The sequence below is a fragment of the Mesoplodon bidens genome, assembly GCF_964165515.1.
Source record: "Mesoplodon bidens genome assembly, chromosome: 14".
Lineage (NCBI taxonomy): Eukaryota > Metazoa > Chordata > Mammalia > Artiodactyla > Ziphiidae > Mesoplodon > Mesoplodon bidens.
In genome coordinates, this window is record NC_138170.1 from 49412061 (window position 1) to 49433724 (window position 21664).

General features: G+C 37.5%; 1 protein-coding gene across 4 annotated transcripts in view; it reads right to left on the bottom strand.

The window, feature by feature from the left end:
• Positions 1-21664, bottom strand: part of PPP1R21 (protein phosphatase 1 regulatory subunit 21) — a 60708-nt gene that overhangs the window by 3598 nt on the left and 35446 nt on the right. For 3 of the 4 annotated variants that reach the window (XM_081253789.1, XM_081253787.1, XM_081253788.1), the window contains 7 exons: positions 17803-17930; positions 15211-15363; positions 12802-12894; positions 10090-10332; positions 4178-4210; positions 2685-2801; positions 256-354 (listed from right to left, as the gene is read on the bottom strand). In XM_081253789.1, coding sequence (XP_081109915.1) covers positions 256-354; positions 2685-2801; positions 4178-4210; positions 10090-10332; positions 12802-12894; positions 15211-15363; positions 17803-17930 — 866 coding nt within the window. The remainder of the gene's footprint in view (positions 1-255; positions 355-2684; positions 2802-4177; positions 4211-10089; positions 10333-12801; positions 12895-15210; positions 15364-17802; positions 17931-21664) is intronic. The other variant, XM_081253790.1, reaches the window with a different exon arrangement.

The window sequence follows — 21664 nt, forward strand, 5'->3', positions numbered from 1 at the left end:
AAAGTACTATTCAAAGAAATGCTGACTACAAAACTACTTACAATTAAAATCAAGTCAGAGCAATAAATAATACAACTACTTCTTGCCTGACATAAATGAGATGTTACTTTAAAATGAGTTAGAAATAAAATGGTTAGAAAAATGTTATGTCTAGAGGTTAAATGCCACCATTTGAGAAAGGAAATGCTGATTTTTTTGGCCCAAGAACTTTCAATGAAAAAACATACTAACACTGCTTAGGTAGCATGAACTCACCTGAAGTCTGCTGATGTTCTGACTGGCTACTTTCATCTCTTCTGCCAGTGCCTCTTTAGACTTTTCAGCCAAGGCCAGTCTTTTAGAGAGTGCTCGGCACTGTTAAATCAGGAAACATTCAATTATCCCAGGGACCATTTCCCCAAGCCAAATTTACTTCAGGGAAGGTTACTAGAAAACAATCCCCCAAACCGAAAGTACTTCCTCCCTTCCTTCCACAAATATCTACTGAATATCTACAGGCCTTGTACCACACACTGGAGCACACAAAAGAAAGATGTGGTCCTTGCTCTCATCATTTTAATAAGGGAAAAAAAGTCTACTAACCCAAGCTGATTGATGTTTTTTCCTAGCTCTAGCCTGATGACCAGTGGCTACAAAACCACCAGAAGGGGCTTCCCTGGTGGCGCAGTGGTTGAGAGTCCGCCTGCCGATACAGGGGACACGGGTTCGTGCCCTGGTCCGGGAAGATCCCACATGCTGCGGAGCGGCTGGGCCCGTGAGCCATGGCCGCTGGGCCTGCGCGTCCGGAGCCTGTGCTCCACAGCGGCAGAGACTACAGCAGTGAGAGGCCGGCGTGCCACAGAAAAAAAAACCACCAGAAGTTTCTACATTTACCCAGGATTCATTTACACCCACACTGGACGAGAAGGGAAGTGGTTATTTCAAAAGTGATCAATGGCATCATGCAATATGAATCCTAAGATACTTTTCTCGTGTTTTAAGTCCTTTACTGGAGACCATGTCACAGGAACAATAAAAGCTTTACAGCCCCATTCCACAGATGAAAAAAAAAAGTGAGTGCAGGACTTCAAAGATCCCATTTGCTTTCCTTGGGGACTTTAACCAAGGCTATCCAGAGACAGAGTAGATCAAGAAGTAAAAGAAAAATTCTATTTCATACTATTGTTCAAAGACGGCGTGCAATTAAAAGGATCACTAAATTTTCTGATAAACCATGAGACTGACAAGGAGGATCTGTTAAGACATGTTCGAATGTTATGTCAACATCAGACGCTCAGACTGACCATTCCAGTAAAGTAGTACAGAGGGTTACCGCTTCCTGTTTACAGACAAGGAAAAACTAGAACAATTTAAAAATTCTTGTGTCACAATTGTGTTGAAAGAATTTACTAAGATAAGCAAATCTCTTGGAAATAAAACAGCCTCAGAAACTCCCCGGTTACTCATTTCATTCCTCACAAGAGAATTTCAGGAAAGTTCCGCCAATCAAATCAACCACCCTCCTTTAACCACACCTCTGTGTGCTCAGCACTGAACCTAAAAAAGAGGGAAAGAGTTTTGCAAAGCACGGGTCCTCATGAGGATGGCAATCAAGTCTAAGAGAGTAATTCAGAAGGCAGTTAGGGATCCAAACCAGGCCACCATGATGTGCTGCGTGCACTGAGTGGCTGGGATGGTAAGCACTGCAGCAGTTCTATGGTGAGTTGTCCAGCTTGCCGCCCTCCCCGTTTTCTACAGCTCAAGAGCTATCACTACTGATCACCTTATCAAACAGTTATGCATCACTAAGCTAGGCACATCATTTATTTCAGCGGGAGAAAAGAAGCAAAGCCCCCCTCCACTCCTAGCAACTGGATTCCTATCAACTCTTCTCCGTCTCTGTAAAACAGGAGAAAATCACAAAGTCGCATCCCAGTGAAGGGTGTTATCTTTCCTTTGTCAATTTCCTTAACAGTTTAAAGCATTATAATTCTCCATCTAACATCCATAACTAACCTTTTAATAAAAAGTTTCCCATCAGAGACCTTACAGGTATTCTTATATATTGAGCGATATCCATTCTATCTTATCATTTGTTTCTCACTCTTTGATATCTGTAATTTCTTCCTTCATTTTCTCCCCTTCTTATCAATGAATTTGTATAATTTTATTATCTTGCATAGTGTTTTTCTAATCCTCTTAAGAAAATGAATTATTTGGTGAGGGAAGAAGGAAATGTAACAAAAAGAAAGATTTTATATTTTTTAAAGGTTGAAAGAGGTTACATTTTGCATTTTATCATTTACAAAAACTGATTTCCACAAGTTGCCATTTAGAAACTAGAGAGTATTTTAAAAAAAAAAAGAACCAGGCATACTTTGCTTTGAATTTCCCTAAATGAAAATTCCTTGACCTATGAATGTTACCTGCCTATAACTCTCTAAAACAAGATTATAATTATAATCTATAATTATAATGCTCCAAAACATGCTACATAACCATAAGAAAGGCTACCTGTTATATTCACTGCAATAAAGATTTTTGGTTGGTATGTGGACCAATCTATACGAACTCTAACCAAATCCATATTGTGAACACACAGACTCTGACCTCTCTCTTCTAGTGAACAGCAGGAGGCCAGGACAGTGACCTAATTCCTGAAGGGGTTAGAAAAATCCACCTGATCCAATTAACTCTCCACTCACCTCAGCATAAAAATGCACTGACTTGCTATCAGCCAGCTGCAGCTGAGACGTCAGTTCCACTATCCTTGCCATGTAGTGATTTCTAATTAAGTCTTCCCGAGATTCCACATCTGGAGCCTAAACAGAGCACACATAACTCAATAAATAAATGCCAGTGGAACGAAGCAGTTCTGAGAGAGAGAAAAAAAAAATTAATATCACTTTAGCAAAAAAAAAAAAAAAAAAAAGACATTTCCTACATTTTCCTTTGAAATTTGATGGGAAATCATAGTTTTCCCAACCCTCGGAGAAACTTCAGACAGGTCAGGTAAATATATATTGCAAATTTCTTTTATTCAGCACCCTGCCTGTCTCACAATGAAGCTGAGGCTTCAAGAGAACAAAGCAGAAGTGAAGTCCTGGGAGGCCCACCACCCATGGGGCCATGTCTCTCCACTCAGTTTTTATTTGCCACACACCTAACTTTCAAAATCTCAATCTGTCTGACTCCTATGTCCTCCTCTAACTGGAAGAGAACAGGTGAAAGGGGAGCACTGATTGGAACTCCTAAAAATCTGAACATTCTTTTTTCCCCAAAATTATCTTTAAAAAGCTCTAATACTCTTAAACATACTAACAAATTAAACTATTTCTATAATGAACAATTTATGGCCCTTGTCCCAGACTAGTTTTCTACTAGTTACTCTAGCAATGACACACCACTCAGTTTAGTTTAAAAATATATGCAGGGCTTCCCTGGTGGCGCAGTGGTTGAGAGTCCGCCTGCCGATGCAGGGGACACGGGTTCGTGCCCCGGTCTGGGAAGATCCCACATGCCGCAGAGCGGCTAGGCCCGTGAGCCATGGCTGCTGAGCCTGCGCATCCGGAGCCTGTGCTCTGCAAGGGGAGAGGCCACAACAGTGAGAGGCCCGCCTACCCCAAAAAAAAAAAAAAATATATATATGCAGAAGTTCAAGGTTACCTAAAGTATAAGGCTAATAAGGAAATCAAAGAACTTACTTGAACTATATTTACCAGTTTACCATACTGACTGGAAAACTGAGTGACTTCAGTGTTCTTTTAATGGTTATTTGTGAGCTTACATCTTGTAATATTTCAAAACTAAAATGTGCAAACCTATCTGACAAGCCAAATCTGACCTGGGTTCAGTCACTTGAGGGCTGAAAAGAACTACCAAGCCCACTGATGGTCAAGGCCCTGAAAAGCCCTGCTTTGCCAGCCAGCCCACTGGGAGGGTAATGGCTCGTAGCCTCCTGCCACATGCCAGCGAGCTTGTCAAACTGCCAAGTCAAGTCATTCAAGGAGGCAATTACAGACAGGCTGTAATTTATTGGTGACAGTTAAAACTGACCCAGAGAGAAAAGCAAAATGGATCCACATTTGCTAGAATTGTCAGAAACGCAATTAGATGAAGCTGACTTTTGCCGGATTTTGTCAACAAACATGTGGCAAGATGTTTACTAACAAACAACATGATGTTAAACACACATTACCTCACTGTCAGACGTCCTGGTTAAAATCCCAATCTAGAACATAAGCGAAAAAAGCTTTAGAACAGACTGCTTATACTTCAAACGCAATAGCTTAAACACTTGTAATGTTTTTCTCTTCTCGGTTCACACTGTTTCAAAGCACACTTGCGGAAATTCCCTGGCGGTCCAGTGGTTAAGACTCAGAGCTTTCACTGCTGTGGGCCTGGGGTTCAATTCCTGGTTGGGGAACTAAGATCCCACAGGCTACATGGCACGGCCAAAATAATAAAATAAAAAAATAAAATAAGCAACATTTAAAAAAAACAAAATGAACAAACAAAACAACAACAGCAACAAAAAACCAAGCACACTAGCAGTGGAGTTCTAGACGATTACCCTCAAATCAAACATCTTTCAACACAAAGAAGCTGGACCTACAGATAAGTAACCACAGTCATGATTTCTGTCATGAGGCAGTAATGGATAGTGACCATCACTATTTCCTCTATCAGAATGCTGTTAGCCGTTTTCACTGAAACCCAACAAATTGTCTGGGAAGAGAGAAAGGAAGAACAGTTTTTAACTCCTCTTGTCATTGCTACGCTTATTTCCAAAGCAGCGGCCAAGTAGACCTAAAGACAGTTGCATGGTGACCATAATAACTAAACATTCCAAACGCAAAACACAAATAGCAAACGCTCTGGCTGAAAGGTCAAAAGGATAAAGAAGAAATATCATTATGACATTAATAAGTATTAATTTCAGATTTAAACTAATGAAAAAGTATATGTATTATAGACATATTGAAGTGCTCCCAGGTTTTTTAAAGCTTGCTTTTGTGGATTCAGAGTTCAAAAATAGATAGTAGTCATGGTTCTTGAATTCATTTTATTGTTCAAAGTGGAAGGGCATGTGCTTAAGCTCAGTAAGTTAAGGAAACTATTGGAAACTCAGTTTTGATGGATTCTGTTAATCAGAGATGACACCCAACAAACAGTTTTCATGGATTCTAAATAATATCCTCAAGACTACTACTCTGAACTGTGAGCAGCATATGAATGTTATGCCCACCTAGCTGTAAAAGGATCTTTTTATAAGACCTTTTTTTATAGAGGAGCCATAATTTTCTACACACTAAAGCAGGAATAGCAATTAGCCTTTCAGTGAAAAACCATTTACAGTAACACACTCATCATTTTAATTTTATACAGTCAAATATGAGTACATTTGGTAAAATAAATCACAAGCATGGGATTTACCCCTTATCCCCTTTACTCCTGGGTTATGGTTTGAGAATGTGGTATAGCACACAGTCCTGAAAAGGAGTGGAATCATATAACTTCAAGAAAAAGTTACAAAATTTATAATTTCAACATTTTCTCATATGCCGCTGATGAGAGTTTAAACTAATACAGTCCTTTGAGAAAATAATTTGGCAATAAAGATCAAGGAACTTAAAAACATTCATGCCTTTTGACCCAATAACTCTAACCCTGAGAATATACCCCCAAAGAAATCATCTGGATGCAGAAAGAATCTTATGCATAAAAATGAGATGTTATTTAAAATAATAAAAATTATAACCAATGTCATAGGTAAACTAAGGTATATTCTATATAGAATACTGTGGAATCAATAACTAAGTTTACATAGAGTTTCTAATAACAAGATAAATGTTTGTGTATTAATGTTATGCTAAAAGATTTTAAATTTTATATAGTATAATGTCAACCAAGTATGAAATTTTGTAGAAAAAAATGTTAACCATGGTTGTTGGGTATTCAGGAAAATGTCAACATTTTTTTCTTCTTTTACTCTTCTGTATTTTAAAATTATCTACAATGTACATGTATTGTTTTTATACTTGAAATATATATATTTTAAAAATCTGTGAATTTAAGCAGTGTTTTTTTTGTGGTTTTTTTTGCGGTACGCAGGCCTCTCACTGTTGTGGCCTCTCCCGTTGCAGAGCACAAGCTCCGGACGCGCAGGCTCAGCGGCCATGGCTCACGGGCCTAGCCGCTCCGCGGCATGTGGGATCTTCCCAGACCGGGGCATGAACCCGTGTCCCCTGCATCGGCAGGCAGACTCTCAACCACTGCGCCACCAGGGAAGCCCTAAGCAGTGCATTTTAATTTCAGCAAAAAAAAAAAAAAGGAAACTTGTAGTTTTCTGTGCTTTTTCTTTCTTGAGGTTACCGTTATCTTTTTTTTTTTTGGCTGCGTTGTGTCTTCTTTGCTGCGCGTGGGCTTTCTCTAGTTGTGGCGAGCGGGGGCTACTCTTCATCGTGGTGGCTTCTCTTGTTGTGGAGCATGGGCTCTAGGTATGCGGGCCTCAGTAGTTGTGGCACGTGGGCTTAGTAGTTGTGGCTCACGGGCTCAGTAGTTGTGGCTCGCGGGCTCTAGAACGCAGGCTCAGTAGTTGTGGCGCACGGGCTTAGTTGCTCCATGGCGTGTGGGATCTTCCCAGACCAGGGATCGAACCTGTGGTCCCTGCATTGGCAGGCAGATTCTTAACCACTGTGCCACCAGGGAAGTCCCTATCTTTTATTACAATAATTAACAGGGGGCTGAATGTTCAAATTACAGTCCTAGATATGTTAATGAAACATAATAAGCATTTAACTTTTGCAATGCTATAGGGTTAGAAATAAGAAGTTTCTATCTGATGTAACTTTTTCAGCCCCAAAGTGCTTGAACCAAAGGAATCTTCTGGGGACTTGTGAGTTTCCTTTGTTAATCAATTAACTTTAAAATGGGTACAGACTTTGCTCCAACACCCAAGAGGAAGACAGCAGAAGAAGACACACACACTTAGTTCACTTAACTTCACTTAAGGCAGGATGGGAGGTTGCGGGGGTGGGGTGATAAAAAGAAAGGCTGAAAAGGAAACATCAGGGAAGGCAAAAAAAAGCCTCCCTTTTGCTCTCTATTGTCTCCAGGTTATTTTTGGCAGGAATCTGCCACGTGCAGAAGAGAAAGAGAGTTATGTGGGGAGATCCTTCTCTCAGCCTGAAATACTCTTCTCCTGCCTTGGCCTCCTGCTCATTTATGAAACCCACCCATGTTACCTCCTTTGCGATGTCCTCCTCAAGCCCTCCAGGCGACTTCTCTGTGATCTCCCAGCACTCTGGACAGATGTCTACACAGGCTCTCATTGCATTAGACTGAAAGCAACCAAGGGACGGGAATAGATTCACCGTACAGACTAGACTGTGAAAAATGCAAGGAGGCCAACCAGGTCTTGGTTCTCTGATCCTGACTGTCAAAGACAATGCCCAAAACTGGGGTTCATGGAAAATGTGGCAACTCAACTGTACCTTAATGATGGGAAGAGTTTTGAATTCAAGAAAGTCGAGGAGTTGGAAGGCAAAGTATTTGAGTATGTAGGTGATAGGAGTTATGAATAAATAGGCATCCAGGCAAAAGAAACAGCTTGAACAATGACAGGGAAGCAAAAACACAAAAAACATTATCAGGAAAGAGAGGTTGGTTTGAGTTTGTACAGGGAAATACTGAAGAAAGGTAGTTTGGAATAGGTGTTCACAGACCTTGAATGCCAAACTAATGAGTGGACTATATCCTACAGATGATAGGGAGCCACTAAAAGTCTAGAAGCAATAGAGTGCATAGTCAGTAACATACTCTAGGAAAATTACTCTGCTAGCACCTTATGAAGTGGGTGGGAGGAAAGAGATCCTTAACAGATGCAAACAGAGATAGCACACACATGCCAACCAGACAGACAACTTAAAGTTACGGCAACTTCCAAACTCACCAAACCCAAATAAAGTCATCATCACTCACAGCCCAATAGTGTTTGGTACTAAAGGTTTCCCATGTCCCTGGAAATCTTTCTCACGTACATGTGTAATAATAGTGTGCTCTCCTTTGAAAATGTTCAAATAAAAAGATAGTCCTCAACTTTCAGCAACTGACGTTAATGACTCAAATACACCAGTGTTGCCAACTTCCAGTACCTCAGAAAGGCAAGCCATAAACAAATACGTTTGTCCACTGATCTATTTTCTGACACCCATCAGACCACAAGGCCATGTTGATTAACAGGACAGGGTGTGGGCCTAGATGTTCTGGGTCTGAACCCTAGATCCATCACTTACCAAGTGTGTGACTTCAGATGAGTTACTCTACCTTTCTGTAGCCCAGTTTCCTCAACTATAAAATGAAGATATGATAGTACCTGCAATCTCATAGGATCTGTGTGAGGACCGACTGAGTTAACACACTGAAAAGTCCTTAGAACCGTGGCTGGCATATGACTACTGCAATTACGATCACTGTCATCAGTGCCCTCCCTGGTCTGCTCCCATAGTTACTCCCTGACAGCACCAATTACTGTTAGTGCAAATGGGAGAAAACAGAAGAAGCAGATGCAGGGAAGCAGGGAGAGAAGACAGGAGAAAGAAGAAATCAGACCCAATGGAGAACAGTCTGACCTGATCAATAAGACAGACTCTGAAGGGAAGTCCAAAGATGAGTGCTGGCAGTGTTGCACTTCCCCACATGGTACCCGGACTGATGTCAGAATTCTGCTCTGTTTGTTAAATGTTCTTCTAGGCAGTCATCTTCCCCTAACAGAGGCAATGTGCAACACCTATGGCTGAGACTCAGCCTTGCCATCAGGGGTCACATAGAATCATCCAGTGAGCACAGCAGCCATTCAAATCGCTGCTCTCAGAAGTCTGCTTTATGTTTTTTACTTTTCTAAAACATTTTCATTCTTTTTTCCTCCCCTACATTTTATTATGAAAATTTTAAAACATATAGAAAAGTTGGAGAAAAAAGTATAATAATCATATGTAGCCACCATCTACATTCAGTAATTAACAATTTGCACATTTGCTTAATTTATCTGTGTGTGTATATATTTCCTGAACAATCTGAGAGCAAGTTGCAGATATGATGATACCTTACCCTGAGTACTTTAGCATTTATCTCCAAAAAATAAAGGTATTCTCCTAAATACTCAAAATATCATTATCACACCTAAGAAAACTAATAATAATCCACGTTTCTGACACTGTTGAGGTGCCGTGAGGTCTGTATACATCTTGAAAATAGAAGTTAATTTGTATATATTACTATCAGGTATGCTCTGAATCAGATGCAAGGGAGATGTGAGAAGGACCATGACTTGCTGTTCAACAGCATCAGTGAGCTACAGGGGTAGCCTTAGGACAGGGCTGTCAAGAAGTGCCAGGGCTCTCCTCAAATTTCTCAAAAAATGCTAACGAAAATATATTTAATGAGATCCTTCTAATCTTGAGGGTTTTTTTTCCCTTCCCTTCCTGATTTCTCAGTTTCTAGATTTTCTAATTTTTTTTTAACAGTGGGCAGAAAAATATAATCAGAAAACTTTTCTCAATGTAACTGAATTTTATAATTCCAATAGAGATGTTTCTTCACCTTCTAAATCACTCCAATTAAATATAAGGCAAGAAATATAAAGTTGCAAAATAACTTGTCAGTATATTATCTTATGAAGCTTAGCTGACCTGATGGGTTTCTATATTATATGTATGTCATAAAGCTTTATACTACCTAGGAATATACCATGTAATTGGTTAAAAGTGGTATTTGTCGTCATTTCTACAAAAAGTTAGGCAGTTAGTCCTCTGTCAGAAACATAACCCCCATATCACCAATGTTGCAGGGGAGAAACAGAATCATGTTAAATTTGACTTACTATATCTTCTCCAAGAACACAGCCCTTACCATGGGGAAGTCTCACATGTAAAATCAAAGAGAATTTAATAAGGTTGCTTTTTTGAAGGGGGCATCCCACTTACCAATCTGCTTTTTCTAGAGCACATGGATTATTCCTGTTATCAAGTGACATGTACTTTAGATGGTTAACACTGAACACTAAGATGGATCCCCACCAATTACCATTTAAAAAAAGAAGACACTTACCAAACTAGTGCTGTGAACGGGCTCCGGCACAGCCTTGGCAGACGCGTCTTCCTGGCCCGCAGCGGTCACCACGGCGGCCCCTTCCTGGGCTACCCCAACCGCCTGCCCACTACTTGTGCTCTTCAGTTTATCTGCAGTTCGCTGGTTTTCTTTCTCCAGCTTGATTTTAGCTAACTGTGCTTCCAACATCCAATGCTCTTTTTCCTGCTCCAGTTTAGAAATCTTCTCCAAACTCTGCTGAACCTTGAAAGCAACAGAGAGTTCTGCACCTTAGAGGATGATGCAGACAAAACTTACCAGCCAAAAAAAAATACTTTATGGAATGTAGACCAAAACTACTTCACAGGTGTGAAAACAAAAAAGCTTGATCCTGGAATAGGGAATATTTTATTAAACAGGATACAAAAAGCACAACCATAAATTGAGAAATTGAACTAGAATGAAATTTTTTACATCTCTATTTATCACAAGGTATAATAAAGAGAGTAAACAGGAAAGCCACAAAGTGGTAGATGCATGTATCCAATAGTGCACTAATACCCATAACATATAAAGAACTTCTATAAATCAATGATAAAAAGATAGTCAACCCAATAGAGAAACAGGAGAAAAGAAGGCTTGAATAGGCACCTGAACGTTACTATAAACCTAAAAAAGAAGGTATCCAATGTCACTATTAACCAAGGAAAAGCAATTTAAAAGCACCCAAATGAATAAAAACAAAACAAAACAAAACACCCAAATGACTAAAATGAAAGACAGAAAATACAAAGATGGACATGTTTATGGAGCAATTGGAACTATCATATAGTGCTTGGGGGAGTGGAATTTGGGATAAACACTTTGAAAACTGTTTGGCAGGATCTTTGAAAATTGAACTTGTATCCTATGACTTAGCAATTCTACTTCTAAGTATACGCCCAAGAGAAAAACATGCATGTTTATCAAAAGACAAGTATAAGAATGTCCTTAGCAGTCCTATAATAGTCAAACACTTGAAAACTACCCAAATAGTCATAAGCTGTAAGAATGGATAAACAAATTATGTATTTTCACACGACAGAACACTCAACAAGAATGAAAATGGACCAATTACAACTACACATAACATGGATGAATATTATAAATATAATGTTGAACAAAAGAAGCCAGATCTGAAAGAGATGCTACATAATTCTCATTTAATATAAAGTTCAGTATCAGGCAACAGAACAAAGAACGCAGGATAATGGTTACCTCTGGGGAAAGAGGAGAGTAGTAACTGGAAAGGGGCATGAGGAAGGTTTCTGAGGTCCTAGCAATCTTTTTTTTACAGGTATATACCTTACATGAAGAAATATTCTTTTTTAAAAATTTTATCTAGCTACCAGTTACATTAATGTGTTTACTTGTGAAAATTCACTGAAATATATTAATAATTTATATACTTTTCTTTAAGTATGTTATACTTCAAGAAGTTTTTAAAAAGCTAATTTTCAAGGCAAATGAAAGCTTGAGAATTAAATAAAAATAAAAACAATCTTAGAGTGAATTCCAAATGCTTTACCAGCTATCATCATTGAACAATTACCACGTACCACTGTTCATGATATTTTCCTGCCAGTATCCTACTGAAGCCTCCTAACAGTCCTACAATTCTCACGTCTCAAAGAGGAGAACTTCCCAGCAGCTCGACCACCTGCAAAGCTAACAAACAGAGCCAGGATGTGGGACCTCGTGTGTCTGGCTCATAAGTCTGATTCTTTTCACCATATCACACTGCCTCCCATTGGCTCAATTAATCCTTACGGGACCCTGAAAGGTAGATATTATCCTCGCTTTAGAGAGGCAGGATGTGAGACCCGGAGTGCTTATCAGACTAGCCTGCAGCTGGTCAATGGCAGAGTGGGAAAAGCAATAGCGCTGAAGTCAGACCATTCTGCTACTTACTAGCTACTATGGATAAAAGCTGTTTAATTTCTTTGAGCCTTACTTTCCTCACATAAAATAAGAAGGAAATCTAAAATAAATTTTTAAGATACTCCACATTTCACTGTTTGTCTCAGGAATTTTGTTTTTTAGGAATTATTATGTGGATTGAATTTTTAGTTTCAACATCCTCTTGAATTAATGTTGAAAAGATAAGTGATATGTGTCCAATGAAAATAAGGTCGGCATAGGCAAAATACTGACTCAGGTGTATTTGTGCTCTCTTTAAAATAAATATTTCCAAAACTAAAGCAAGCCAGGTGTTAAATAAATCTCTGGCGAATGCTAAACTGGGGTCAGTTTGTGCCAACTTCTGAAAAAAATAGTACCACCTACCTCCACCTACCCCCCAAATTCAACTGATCAATTGAGCATTGGAAATTTTTCATTCCTGTCCATTTAGGAAATAAAAATAACTCACTGAGTCTAGCCACACACCCCCTTTTTTGCCTTATTATTTCAGACATTTAAATCTAGTTCCTAAATAATTAATCAGCATGGCCAGAGTGTGCTGATATTACTTTATTGGCAATCATAACACCAATTGAATCAGGATGACTTATTTAGGGTATCAACAAATGGTTTTCAATGAATTATGCTTATGGTGCTTTTTAGCATGTGTTAATTAACTTTACATGTTGACTTACATAGCCTTTTAAATTGCTCTATGTGTATGAAAACCTTTTATAGGGGATTTTATATTCATGCCCTTTAACAAGTACCATGATTTTCCCAATGCCATACCTGTTGTGCAAGGCCTTCTCGACTTTCAGTAGAGCTGAGAAGGACCCGGCGGTTTGCCAGTGCTTCTTCATAAGGCACAGATTCCAAGAGGGGCTATGGAAAAAGCATCGTAAGAAATAAAGAAAAAGGTCGCATCATTTCCCTGATCTTACAAATAAGAATGCTAAATGAGGTTTGATAATTCAGATGTATGTCAACATAGACTAGTTCCTTTAATAGGCATAAAAAAGGAACTTTTAAAAAAAAAAAAAGAAAAGAAAAAGAATGAAGGTGAACATGTCATTCCAGTTATAAGCGACACTATCTAAAACCATAAGACTTGCACCAAAATAGACAGATGAAGGAATGGCATAGAAAACCTAGAAACAGACAAAAGCACATACAAAAATGTATTATGTGACAAATGTTGTATTTTTAAGTCAATGGAGAAAGGATAAGTCATGCAAGGACAATCAGTTAATAATTTAGAAAAATAACTATTTAGACCCCAATTTCATACCTATATCAGAATAAATAAATTCAAGATGCGCTGAAGATTTCAATCTAAAAAGTTTAGACCACAAAAATACTGGAGGAAAATATAGGTGAACTGACTTTCCAAGAGTCACCTGAGAATCACCACCGTAAAGAAAAAGCCTGGTTTGACGATATAAAAATTAAAACTTCTAAATTTTGAAAAATTACTACAGCAAACTGAGGAAAAATATTTCTGACATAAACAAAGGACTAAAATCCTTAACATAGAGTTCCTTCAACCCTAATTAGGAACATTTATTTAAAAACAGGTAAACAACTTGAACAGGAAATTGAAATAAATATAAACAGTAAATTTATGAAAGGATGTTCTATTTCAATAATAAGCAAAGAAATGAAAATTAGAACAATAACATGGAACCTCTTGTTTCTAAGATTGACAAATTAAATTTATGGGTTAAATTTATACTTCTATTGCTGGTAAGTTATAAATAGGTAACCTTTGAAACATTCACAGACTTTGAATGAGCAATTCCATTTTTAGGAATTAATCATAAAGATATAATTAAAACAATTAGGTAGCCTTATACGTTTCTAGGAGTGTACAACCACTCTTATGGGTAATCTGGCAGTAAATATTAAAACTTAAAACCACATTATCCAGAACATTCCACTTGTCAGTAATCCACACATATGCTCAAGGAGGCGTTTACAAAGCTATCCATTGCAGTGTAATTCTAACAGTGAAAAACTGGAATCAACCTAAATGCCCACCAAAAAGAGACTACCTAAATGAACCACGGAATACCTATATCATAGATTTCAATGCTGTGTTTAAAATGAATAAAGTAGCCATCATATGTATTGATACAGACAGGTCTCTAAAACATATTTTAAATGAAAAAAGGAAGCTACACAATGAAACATGCATTTAAGTTAAAAAAAATTAGAAAAGTCTTTATATTCTTCATATTTTGCATATAGTTCAAAGTTTACAGAGATGAGTACAAATGCTCCAAGAGAGTCTGGAAGGTTACACACCAAACTGATAACTATAGTTACCTCTGGAGAGGAACTGGAATTAGGGATTGTAATTTACCTATAATGTTCTCATGTAATATAAGAATGTATTTATGCATTGTGTTACTAAAAGTTAGAAAGAAATAAAGAAAGGTAAATACACAAAGTTGCATGTGCAAGAATATCCCCTGTAGTATTGCATGTAACAGTGAAAAACAGGAAGCAACCTAAAAATCCACTAGCAATGGATGGCTTAATTAAATTATCACACATTCATAGAATGAAATACTATAGATGAAATACTAGATGCATTAAAATGATAGCAATTTATACTTATAGATATATATTTTTGTTATATAAAGATATCCACAATGCATTAAAAAAAAAACAGATTCTAAAACAGTCTATGTATCCAGATACACTGCTTTTTATAATGTGTGTATGCGTGCACGCATGTATACACATTAAAATTTTATGGTTAAGAGGAGCTACCTTTGGGTTGTGGGATTTTCTTCTTCATGTACTGCTGTTTCTTCTGATTTATTTTTGCAATGATCATGTATTCTTATTATATTGGGAAAAAAATTATAAATGTATTTCAATTTTTTTTATTTCTACAAGTTTAAGATTTTCTAAAGTTTGACACTTACTGGCTGCCTGGCTGTCTCACCCTAAACACTCTACCAGCCACTGGAAACGTTAAGTCTACTACGGCCTAGGAAATGAGATTCAGGTCTCTGTCCCATCCTCCTCTCCAAAGACCCCCCTCCCCGCCACCTCGCAACACCCACCAACCACCTGTCCCTCAAAATTGTATAAAACCTAAACAATATGAACTGTGGGAAAACTTCTGCCATTCTCTGGATTTTTTCCAGATTTTCCCTCTGATTTAAATGTTAACAGCAGCTCACAAACCTTTCTCAAAGCCTTCATATACGCAGCAGCTTTTTTCTTGTATTGCAGCATGCATTCAGCTGAGAGAGGACTGATGAATCCACTCGCTGTCTTAGGCCCGTAGCTCAGGGAAGCAATGAAGTAGTCCACGTTGTTGCTGAAGAAAGATGCAATCTAAACCAAGTGTGACGAGAAGATAAATTTTGTTTTCCAATAATATATCTAAAATATATATCTAACAGTTTTCAGAGCAAAGTTAAGGATACTGAGAATGGAAATGAAATTTCAACACATGCTCAAAAGCCCACATTTATTTATTTGAAAAGAATACATAGGGAATGATTTATAATAAACACAATACAGTATAAATTTGGAGACCAGATTTGTGACATGTCTTAATCTAGACAAATTCTACTGTTTCTAAAAACCAAGGCTGATTCTGATTTATTCTGTAGACAATGTTTATGAGCTGTTTACCTTACTAAGTCTGCCCCTGCTCTCAAAATATATACGTTTGGGTTTATACATTCCGTTTGCATTTTAACTTTGAATGTTTCATATTCCAACACAAGACATGACACAAGCATATTGAATATATGATCTCTACTTAAATTTCATTCTGTAAATCTCAATCTGTGCATTACAAATATAACAGGAAAGAAAGAGACTGAAAATTCAGCACACCCTTGTCATTTACAGATTTAACATTTGCTTAATCTATGTAAGCAACAACAAAGATCCATGGCTGTAATTTTGCTGAGCCGTGATTCTGAATCTACAGTGCTATATGAAATGGTGATATAAATAAAAATGTCTAAGAAAGTTATTAGCCAGAAAAATTAAAGTCTTCGATACATTAAAGAGTATTCTGTTTCAATAAATAAGAAAAAGTAACTTGTGAAACAAGAGTACTTTACCTTGGCAAAAACTGTTCAAAAAGTGAGCAATCACTCACTAATGGTCTAAAAGATTATTTTTTTCATTAATATTTTACTGTGTCAAATGAAATTCTATGTTAGGTAGTATTCAAGAAAATGAAAACTCTAAAAATCTTGAGCTGTATATTCCTTGTGCATGACATAGATACTGCAGTGGTTGCATTTCAGTCATGGTAGTATATGGTGAGGTTTACTTTCTTTCCTCTCTCTAGTATTTCTACATTTCCCAAATGTTCTTTAACATGCATATGTTATACTTTCCTAGTGGATTTTTTTTAATTACAAATGATAAAATTTAGTTTAATCAAATCACATTAGCTAAGTATTAAGCTGCCACCAACTAATACTTAGTTCAGATACTTACTTTAGCTAAAAACCATTTATAAAAATTTCAGAGTGAAGATCAAGTACCTTTCCTTGAGACAACTCTTAAGGTTTCAGGCAAAGCAAATGTAAAATAAGCTATGTATATAGGTATTTAATATTCCAGAGTTCTCCTAAAAAAGTGACAAATGCAGAGACTCTTGTAAAATGTCAACATTGTCTTTTTCCAGAATTGTTCACAATTGAATCAAAGTTAGAATCATCCTCAGAAAGTTTCCAGAATGCCTGTGGGTAAAAGCACTAAAGAGGAGGCAGCGGGGATGGTCTTCTGGCTAAGGAATCCTGTAGGCACTGACCTGCGAGCTAGCTGACAGATCCGAAAGGCAACAGCTTTTGTTACAGCACCAAACTTAGCAGACTGTCAGGAAGACTGGTCTGACTTTGGGAAAGGTGACACTGAATACCTAACATAACCTATGATCATTTCTGATTAACTTCAAACACTTGAAAAAAGTGTGCTCCTACTAAGGTCAACCTGTCAGAAAAATAAAGGTATATAACACAGATAGAGATTAGCACTTTCTTGAGAAATTATGTTGAGTCTGCTGAAAGAAATGGGCCAAGATAGTCCTGAATACAGTACTTTTGGTTTTCTACGTATGGGTAGTTCTCAGAGAAATCTTAGTCAGACTTTAGTCAGGCTTAGGCTTTGATGACAGCCACATGAACATGTGCTCTTAGAATGTGACCTGCTGAAACCAGTTATCCAAGACAGAACAATTTTTAAAGAAACTGCACTCTGGTCAGTTTATAATAACAATTAAGTACTTACTAATCCAAATGATCATTATCTAATATTAAGAATTCAATGAGAAGACACATGTTGAAGTCACCTTAAAAGTACTTATTAAGGTACAAAACCACAGAAGTAGCATTATCACAAGTGTTGCCATAAAACAAACAAAAAACTTGGAGGGGAAAAAACAAAATATTAACAAAAGTCTTATAATTCTTTTTCTTTTTCTATATCCCAATTTCTGTATAGCAGACCTTTAATACACACAAGGATCTATAGTGAGACCACCTGGAATCTTTCAATAATCAAATATCTCATTAAAACATCAGAAGTGAGTGACCCACTTCCTCATCACAAATGCTTAACAGTAACTACCATATTGTTTCAAATATTAGGTAGGAAGGAGGAAAAGGGAGACAACTTTATTTTACAAAAAAGCCTGGTAATCGAAAATCCTTACACAGGTCAATTTTCCTACTAGGTCACTCAAAAAAAAAAAAAAGGAGCATATTTAAGAGTTGAATTTAATGTCAATATAAACCAGAGAAAAATTACCTTTCCTGCTCCATTTGTCAATGCCACTACTGATGACAGGATGCAATCATTAGTTGTTATGAGCTTCTGTGTTGCTGTTGGAAGTTCATGCTCTATTGTAGCCTTTTGACTATAATGTTTGGAAATATCTATAAACCCAATCAAATGAAAACTCATTACTATCTATATACAAGTTGTATACAGATAACCAGCCCGTTAACTTCTTGTATCTACTCTTATAAATTTACAAGACAAATCTGACAAAAAATGGTCCCAAATATGAGGATTGTGCTGAATATCAATTAGGTCTCAAGTTCACATGGAAAGAATAGAGAGTAGTAAGGGTCTCTTAACACCATCCTGGTGTCTCTATTACAGCCCCTAGCAGGTGGGTCTCATTCTCCTTCATTTGAGTGTTAGCCCTTATTCTAGCGCGGGTAAAGGACCCTGAGCAATATTTACCAGTTAAAAACCTTGTTTTGATGGTCCAGCAGGCACAAACAAGAGTTTACATTGTGCTTATACAAACAAACCATGAGGCTGGAAAAGAACAGCCAACACAGGCACAATGTCCCACAATCCTTATTGGATCTTAGCTGGTTTGCCAGTACATACTTTAACAATAAGAAAGGTCTGCATGGCCAAATAAGGATTGGATACTCTAGCATCTGGCTTCACATTCTATTGCCTCTAGTCCAAGAAAGTTATAACAAAGGCCTGTGGTTATGGAAGCATAGAAGAGAGGCTTAGATATAAACGTGTTGACAGAAACAGCAGTAGGTGAAATTGGCCAAACAGCTAAGCTTGGGGTTTTCTGGGTCTCTGAGAAATAAAGTAATTTCATCCTGGAAATAAGGGAAAATGGGAGAATTACCAAGACAACATTGATTTACAAGGAAGGGCAATTATATTTTTAAATAAAAAGGTGCTTATGATACAGCATCCTTTGAATTTTTTACAGTACTTCAGTTACAACAGCATTAATTATCATTACCAACAAAGCAAAAAATAAATCACAAAACATGGAAACTTTTAAAGCAGGTGTGTATACAGAGAATTTCATTTATTCAGAATCAAGAAATTTAGTTGATTTTAGACTATAGATAATTAAAAGGGAATAAGACTATTCAAAAAGAAAGGGTATTTGAGATTTAACCTAGTATGATAATGATATTTAACAAAATTACTGTTTTATGAATAAGATTACTTTTACTGAAATTTAAAACTAGGAAATAGCATTATTTATATATACTGTGTTATATACACATATACATAAACTTTTACATAAGTAAACTTTTAATTTAAGATGGTCTTAGATTTACAGAAAAATTACAGAGAGTTTCTGGATACCCTTAGCCAGTTTTCACTATTGTTAACATCCTACACTACTATGGTACAGTTCTCACAGTGAAGGAACCAACTAATTGGCAATTACTATTATGTTTAATATTTCTTAAAAATAAATGATTATCCTCTATATATCCATAAGATATCCAAGTGAATGAAAATTCAACTGGAACACTGAACATTTTTTTGTATACTGAACTTGCTAGCCCCTAGAGTAGACATTTTCTTTCTATACACCACAGAAAGTTTTATTCAATATTTTACTGTCTGTATACAATGCTATAATACAACTGGGTTGGTAGGCAATCTTGGTTGATTGGTGTAGGTGATTGAAATACTTATAAAAGATGAACAATACTAAGAATCCTCCCATGGCTTCTAGTGGATCAGAGCTACTGTAGTTTGACTATAATAATTCTCCCAATCCAACTGTTTACTCTTTATCGAGTCCAAATATTTTCATTATTTAGGGTGTTCCTCGACATTAAAGTTTAACTCCAAAAAGTACAAGGAAATCATGTGACCTAGACAAGAGATTTATTTCCTTTTACGTTTCCTATGAGTCTACCTTAGACTTGAGACCAAAGATCAAACAATTCTCACTTAGAATGCCTCTTGTTAAAAGATTAATTCACTTCCATTTTAATTCCTTGTAGGATACACATTTTTATAAATCTCTCTCTTTTTATACTAAGACCAGCCTGCCTTCTTTTTTTTTAATAACTTTATTTATTTGTTTATTTAATTTATTTTTGGCTGCATTGGGTCTTCGTTGCTGCGCGCGGGCTTTTTCTAGTTGCGACGAGAAGGGACTACTCTTTGTTGCAGTGCACGGGCTTCTCCTTGCGGTGGCTTCTCTTGTTGCAGAGCACAGGCGCTAGGGCGCGTGGGCTTCAGTAGTTGTGGCACATGGGCTCAGTAGTTGTGGCTCGCGGGCTCTAGAGCACAAGCTCAGTAGTTGTGGCACACAGGCTTAGTTGCTCCGCGGCCTATGGGATCTTCCCAGACCAGGGCTCGAACCTGTGTCTCCTGCATTGGCAGGCAGATTCTTAACCACTGAGCCACCAGAGAAACCCCAGCCTGCATTCTTGATTGCCTGCCTTCCTTCCTTCTTCCCAACTTGGACCAAGCAATTAAGGGCAAAGCATCAAGGGAAAAGATTTGAAATAAAAGTTCTCTTAAAAACAAAGTATATTCTGGTAATGCCAGTTAATGCTCACTCTGAGTTTTCATGAGAGATACACAATAGCCTTCCAACTGGGTAAGAAGACAGATTTGAACTGTAAAACTAGCAACAAGAGGCCATAATACGCTTGCCAACCATCCTTCATGTTTCCCAGTATTCTCTCTTTATATTATGTTCACTTTCAAGGACAGAAACAAGCAGAGGCACAAAGGGGGCTAAGGGAGCCTCTGATCCTCCTCTGATAATCTCCACCAGCTCACAGCAAATAATAATAGTAACATTCTTTGATTTGGACCACTTGGCATCTTATGTCATATATGAACAAAAGCATTTTTAGAAAACTCAGAAGTAATTATTTATAGAAATATAAATAAAATCAAGATTTTAAAAAATGTAAATGAAGCTTTAAGATCCTCAATGGACAGCTACCCTCCATTGCTCTAGCCTCTCTTTTATCAAAATTCTAGAGAAAACACTAGCAGGAACAAATCATAACATTAGCATAGGAAAACTTAGGAAACAAAACCAAAAAACCTGTAGCCACAGAGCTACTTGTGGTTTCAATGGCCTAGTTCTACGTTACGTAAAGTTCTGGAATAGAGGACTATGGTTAAGACAGAGCTCCCCGAACCAAAAGCTGCACAGGAAAAAGGTACCAGTCCCCTGGGTTTTCTAGGGACCAGACTAGGTTCTGCAGGGTTGGGGCTGCCTCTTGTCACCTGCCACCAAGACTGTCTATGCAAGCTGTGATTGATTCCTGCAACCAGTGTTAGCTCCAGAAGTGCAGTGACTTTTAAAGTTCCTTATAATTGAAGACAAACCACAGGAAGGACCATTTTCCAGACTGAATGGTAAGGTAGTACTGGGTAATTCCACCGAAACTAAGAATGATTCCCAGTAACATAGGTTATGTGGTTATGTGCCAATCTATAGAAAGGCCCCAAATATACCCATCTTATACATGCCATCCAACAAAGTTTTAAGTTTTTAAAAAGTATTTTCTGCGAAACCAGCAATTGGTCACTAATTGCACACTAAACACCACAGCGAAAAATCTAGGTACCTGGGCTATTTCCAATAGTCCTTAATAATTGCTCCTGCCCTCCTCTCCTCCCCCTGCTCCAACAGTCTTCAAAAGGAAAAGAACGGAGGAAAAAAACCTAGAGGCCATGCAGAAATATAGATTAAAAAATCAGGACTCAGAATCACATGCTAGGAAGCAAATGAAATGGCCGTCGACAAGCATATTCTTAGAAGCACGTAGAAACTAAAAACTGACCAAAGCTTGAACACAGACCTTCATTCCTTAAGGCTCTCCTGAACAAAACAGGACTTATAATGGGTACTCTA